At 36.4% G+C, this 5,305-nt stretch overlaps 1 protein-coding gene across 1 annotated transcript in view; it reads right to left on the bottom strand.

Moving 5' to 3' along the window:
- Positions 1 to 4,659, bottom strand: part of LOC107747288 (neurogenic locus notch homolog protein 1-like) — a 150,291-nt gene extending 145,632 nt beyond the window's left edge. Inside the window, 2 exon segments of the mRNA XM_016561757.1 lie at positions 1,301 to 1,417; positions 3,831 to 4,659. Coding sequence (XP_016417243.1) covers positions 1,301 to 1,417; positions 3,831 to 4,587 — 874 coding nt within the window. The 5' untranslated portion in view covers positions 4,588 to 4,659.
- Between the last annotated feature and the right edge of the window lie 646 nt (positions 4,660 to 5,305).

Raw genomic sequence — 5,305 nt, 5'->3', positions numbered from 1 at the left:
AATTAATATTAGGCTACAATTAATTTGCCCCGCAATAATTTCATAGCGCATCACCGCATAACTGACGCGCTGCGAGTATAATAAAGATTAGTCTCTTATTTCTCATTGAAAATGTTTTTAAAAAGGTCTTTCAAAACAGGTTTATTATACAATGAATTATAGGCCTATAATTAAAATTATTAACACTGCAATCATCAATGAAAAAGCTTTATTTCAAGCACCGACTTTTTTTTAAAAGAAAAAAACAAACCTGTTTAACACGAAATACGTTTCTTCTCTCTTTATTTTTATTTTTATTTTTTTCCACTAGCCTATGTTCGGGCCACAAGAGAAATATTAAAGGAGTAGGCCTACATTAAAACATTTAGCTATATAACATGATCAGCATATGTTGGAGATTCGTCTCTGTCGTCACTCTGAGAGAATATGCGCCCGGTGTCTAAAGAATTTAAGACCAGCTGTTGCCAGTCGTCCTCACAAAGATTAGCCTATTTTTTATTTTTAAAAAAAATAAATTTTGTGACTGATGCCGGCGATTAACTGCACCTGTTTCCTAATTTGTAGGCCTATTAATTTAAATAAGTCAGATGCCGAAAGCGCCATCAGTTTTTACTTTCACTTTCTAGTCAATCGACTGAGATTAAGAGGTTCACGGCATAACTCTTGCGCAAAGTTTGCAAAGTTTTGTTACACATTTGTGGGTGAGATGCTCATTAGCCCAGCAATGGTTTTACAAAAGCAAATGAGACTCATTACTTTCCAAAAGCATGTCATGGTCGTGCCTTATAAACAGATTGGGAAGGACACAGGAGCATAAATTGTTTATTTCTGTCTCTTCTCTACAGGAAAGACCCCATTCATGAGTTTTATCAACCTGAGCATATCACTCAAATAAGCCACAGCCAAAGTCTTTATTAAATAATTGGCCATTTATGCACCAAGAATCTTCTGAAGACTTTCTTATATGAAAGCTTCAATTGTTCCATTTTTCAAATCCGCTTCTTCACTTAGGAAAGACAGCTTAATGTGAGCAGAGATAGACAAAGCCTCACTCAGATTTGAGTTTGCATAATTGCCCTGCCATTGTGAAGGCACCCAAAATGACCCTTCATTAATCACATGACTCATTATCAAAACATAATGAGTCAAATGAAGCCAAACAGTAAAAAATTAAACATCCATTACTGGACCTCAGAAGAAAAATCACTCTATTGTGAAGTGAATAATTCACAGTGGCTTTCTAAAACAGACTTCTAACTGAATGTTTTTGATTTTAAGCAAAAACTGTAATCATACTTGCCTGTATATCCTGTGAAACATTCACATCTGTAGGAAGTTGAGGAGACTTGTACACAAGCTCCGTTTTTGCACCCTTTACTGCAATTTTGATGTCCAATGATTTCAGAGCAGTTGACACCTACGGTGTGAAAATATAGACATTACATTGAATTCATGCATATATTTATTCAGTACATTATCTGATTCTTGACATGTAAAAACTGTTATATAACAATGTGAAAGATTTCTAGAGAGACTGCTGCTTTTCTGCAATCCATTCAATAACGCCATATTACCTTTAGTAATATAACTACAGAAATATTAACTTTGCTAAACTTTAAATAGTGCAGTATAGTTCGAACTTATAAAGCAAACATTGTAAATATCAACAAATATTAAAGAAATAAATGCTCCAATGCAGTATTATTATCCAGGCATTTTGTATTTGCTATTCAAGGAAAGTGGAAGGTGGTTAAATGCTAAGCTCGGTAAAACACAAAAAAAGTGTCGTAAAAGTAGTCTATAAAATGGTAAACAACATCCCAAGCCCCCTTAATTCATACAATAGCACAGTGTGAGGAGGAGAGTAAAATTCAAGCCATTTTTTACAGATAACATTGCAATCTGTAGTCGCTCTCAAACATCAACTTACATCGTTTTTAAAATATGCCCCGAAGCAATTGGTCATATGACATGCGTGAACCAATGCTGTCAACGCACAAAAGCCCTGGGGCCTCATTTATCAACAGTGCGTTGAAAAGGTTCTATATTTTGTCCTTATATTTACACACATTCCAACATATAAGTGCAAGTTCACACACTTTGCATGAAACTGTGCGTAAGCACTCATTACGCACACATCTGTGTGTACGTACTGTTGATAAATGAGGGCCCAGGCTCCAAAGGCGCAATTTTTGAATTGAACGTCACCGCAAATGATTTGACCGCAACGCAAGAGTTGAAAATTTACACATTTTATTGTGTTCCTCCCACAAACATTCACATCGTTTCAGAGGACCATTCCTTTGGACTACTTGAAATCATCTTTGTTATCCATTTAAAAAGAAAAAAAGTATATATGTATATATATTTCAGTAACTAAAATTAATGTGGTATTTGCTTGAATGCTATAAAGTGCAGGGTATTTGCTTTCAGTATTAAAACTGTTCAACAAATTGTGTAACGGAAAAGCATGTATTCAAAATATTAATGTGTTTGAGCTAAAGATGGAGCGAGTGACTTCGTTATGATATATATTTACCAACTGTGATCAATTTCAGTTTTCTGCTTTAATGTGACTCAGATCACACTGGCCTAGTTGTGATAGCATGTTACCCAGCGGTCTCTAAGGAACGCCTCCAGTGCTTCTAACAGAAGTACAATGAATTATTCAGCAGACATAAAAACAAACCACATTAACTAGTATGACAACATTACACCACTCTGAATACTCTACTCTCCTTGGTGCTCACCAAGAGACCAACATTTAAACAACATTTGGATGCCGATTTTATTGACAAGTAAGACTGGGAGAAGAAAATTAAATGGTAGGAGGAGGAAAACTATAAAGTATCGCGCAATTAAAAAATGCTTTCAGGTGGCACAAAAACATAAGAATAATTACCATGATTAGAGAACTAAAGAGATGGGGGTGGGGGGATAAAATCATTTTAAATGGTTATTCAAATAAATGGTCCATAGGGGCTCTACTGTAGTTTTGAAATAATTGCACAGTGCTAAATGTAGAACACTTGCAATTATGACAGATAAATAATAAATAAGTGTCTTCAAAGAAACTAGGCTGTTCTCTGTATGTGGGTGAACACCCATTAAACCTCCCCCCATCCATTATGATTGAAAGGTCAGCATGGATTCATAATGGACTCTGCATTAAAGGGATGTTAAGCTAACATTAAGCTCAGTCAGCAGCATTTGTGGCATAATGTTTATTACAACAGAAAATATTTTCGACTTGTCCCATAGTTTTTTTTAAAGCACAAATTACGGGTTAAGGCATTTTCAATGGAAATAAACAGTGTTGTGCACCATTCATAATTTAATTAAAAATACCTTTTGAATTCCTGAATTCGATTTAAATTAGCAAACATAAATCAGAATTGCATTTTGAATGTACAGTAAGGAAGCATTCAAATTAATTGAAATAAAATTAACTGAAATTCAAAGGTTAAAAGTTAAAATTGGAGGTTTGAATGGTTGAAAGGTATTTAGTTTTGTATTGCATCATATTTAATCGTTGAACTTTTGTGGACCAGGGTTAAAGAAAATTGAATTTTCTAGAATGCATTACATGTGCTTAATTTTTTTTTTTTTAAATTGCATTCATAAATTATTCTTCCTGTCTTTCCAACTTTCCGTGGAGTGTGGCCAATTTAATTTAAATTCTAACTCATGAGTACTTCCATTGTAGGTGCACAACTCTAAAAGCTGTCAATTGAGCTTAACTTGCATCGAACTCGCAATATGCCTTTAAGTTGCAAAAGGTGTATTAAATAACAGACACATGTTCTTTTTGGCAAACTAGAGATCCTCACCTGTGAATGGAGCTGGGCAAAGACATTCATAAGGTGGGAGATCTGTGTAGGCTGTTCTCTTGCTCAGGCAGGTGCCTCCATTTAAGCATGGCTGTTCATAGCATCCATCAATGTTCTCGCAATAACGTCCTGAAAAGTGTTTGTGGCACTGACAGCTAAATGAATCATCTTTAAATGTAGTTCTGCATTCACCATTTCCCGAACACAGACGGAGAAGAGGTGAGCTCTGGCAGTACTGAGGCTTTACCAGAAGTGCAATGCGGAGGCCAAGCCTACACAGATGACTACTGCCTCTATGAACGACCGTGAAGTAATTCATACCAGACATCAGCCATTTCGATTCCACTTGCAAAGTGCTATTAATACTGCTGGCAAACACCAACTGCTCCGTTCGTGGCTCTAAAGTCAAGAGGTTTTCAAACTCTTCTTTGGACACATTGATTAGGTGGATACCATATAGTTCCAGCGTTCTGTCAGCAGAAACAAACATCACATCTCCAAGTTGAAATTCCAGAGGGCAAAGCTGAGGAAAGTCATATGGCCCAGTTGTCCACAAGCGTCCATTTGTTTCTGTTTGTCTATTCCAGCACTGGGTCAAGCTGCTGCAGGTGTTCTCCATGAGGGTCCACTTCACGCTGATGTTCTTTGGCTGAGTGTGCCATTCATGAGACGTGGCTCTGCGGCAGGTTACCTGGCTATAGACAGTGCCATCTATTACACAGCTGAGCAGCAAGGCAATGATAGCTAGGTTTCTCATGTTTGTCTTTCCTCAATCTTGACCGTTTCTTTATTTAGCCACTTGATGCGTTTCTTCAGGCAGATGCTTTTCTGGAACTTTGAACTGTAGGTTTTGATTGGAAAACAAGCATGTATACGTTTGTAAGCAAATATGTACAATGCAATAATGTAGCATGTTGCAAAAATAGCATGATTACTGCCTTGAAAATTGAAAAACAGAAATATCTCAAAGTAACATATAGCGGACTGCTTGCCTGGAAGAAACATTGCCCTCAAATCTCTCACCACGAGTGGCAAGGAGGGCAGTAACTGGCTGCTCCAATTGTCATAGTCACTGAGGTTTCTGCCAGTTGTGTTGCACCCACTTTTTCTAGTTGTGTAGACTGAAATGAAATTGCATTTGCCTTTACTTGAATTGATTTTAACAGAAAAAATATTGTTGTTGTCTTTGATTGTTAAAGGGATGACAATGAAAATTCTGAAAAAGCTCTTTTACTTACATCATGTCGTTCTAAACCTGTATGCATTTTTTTCCAAACACAGGAAGATAATAAATTGTAACCAAACAGTTTTGGTGACCATTGACTTCCATTGTATTGACATTTGTCAAAATATCTTCTATGTTCCCCGGAAGAAAGAAAGACATACAGGTTTGGAACAGAAGGGGGAGTAAATAACAGAATTTCCATTTTTGTGTGATATATTCCTTTAACATAACAAAGAGCACTGTAGTACTG

Source organism: Sinocyclocheilus rhinocerous, unplaced genomic scaffold (assembly GCF_001515625.1).
Source record: "Sinocyclocheilus rhinocerous isolate Xijiao unplaced genomic scaffold, SAMN03320098_v1.1 scaffold1069, whole genome shotgun sequence".
In the NCBI taxonomy this organism is placed as follows: domain Eukaryota; kingdom Metazoa; phylum Chordata; class Actinopteri; order Cypriniformes; family Cyprinidae; genus Sinocyclocheilus; species Sinocyclocheilus rhinocerous.
The sequence above is the reverse complement of the archived record's forward strand: the minus strand, read 5'-3'. Positions and strand labels throughout refer to the sequence as shown.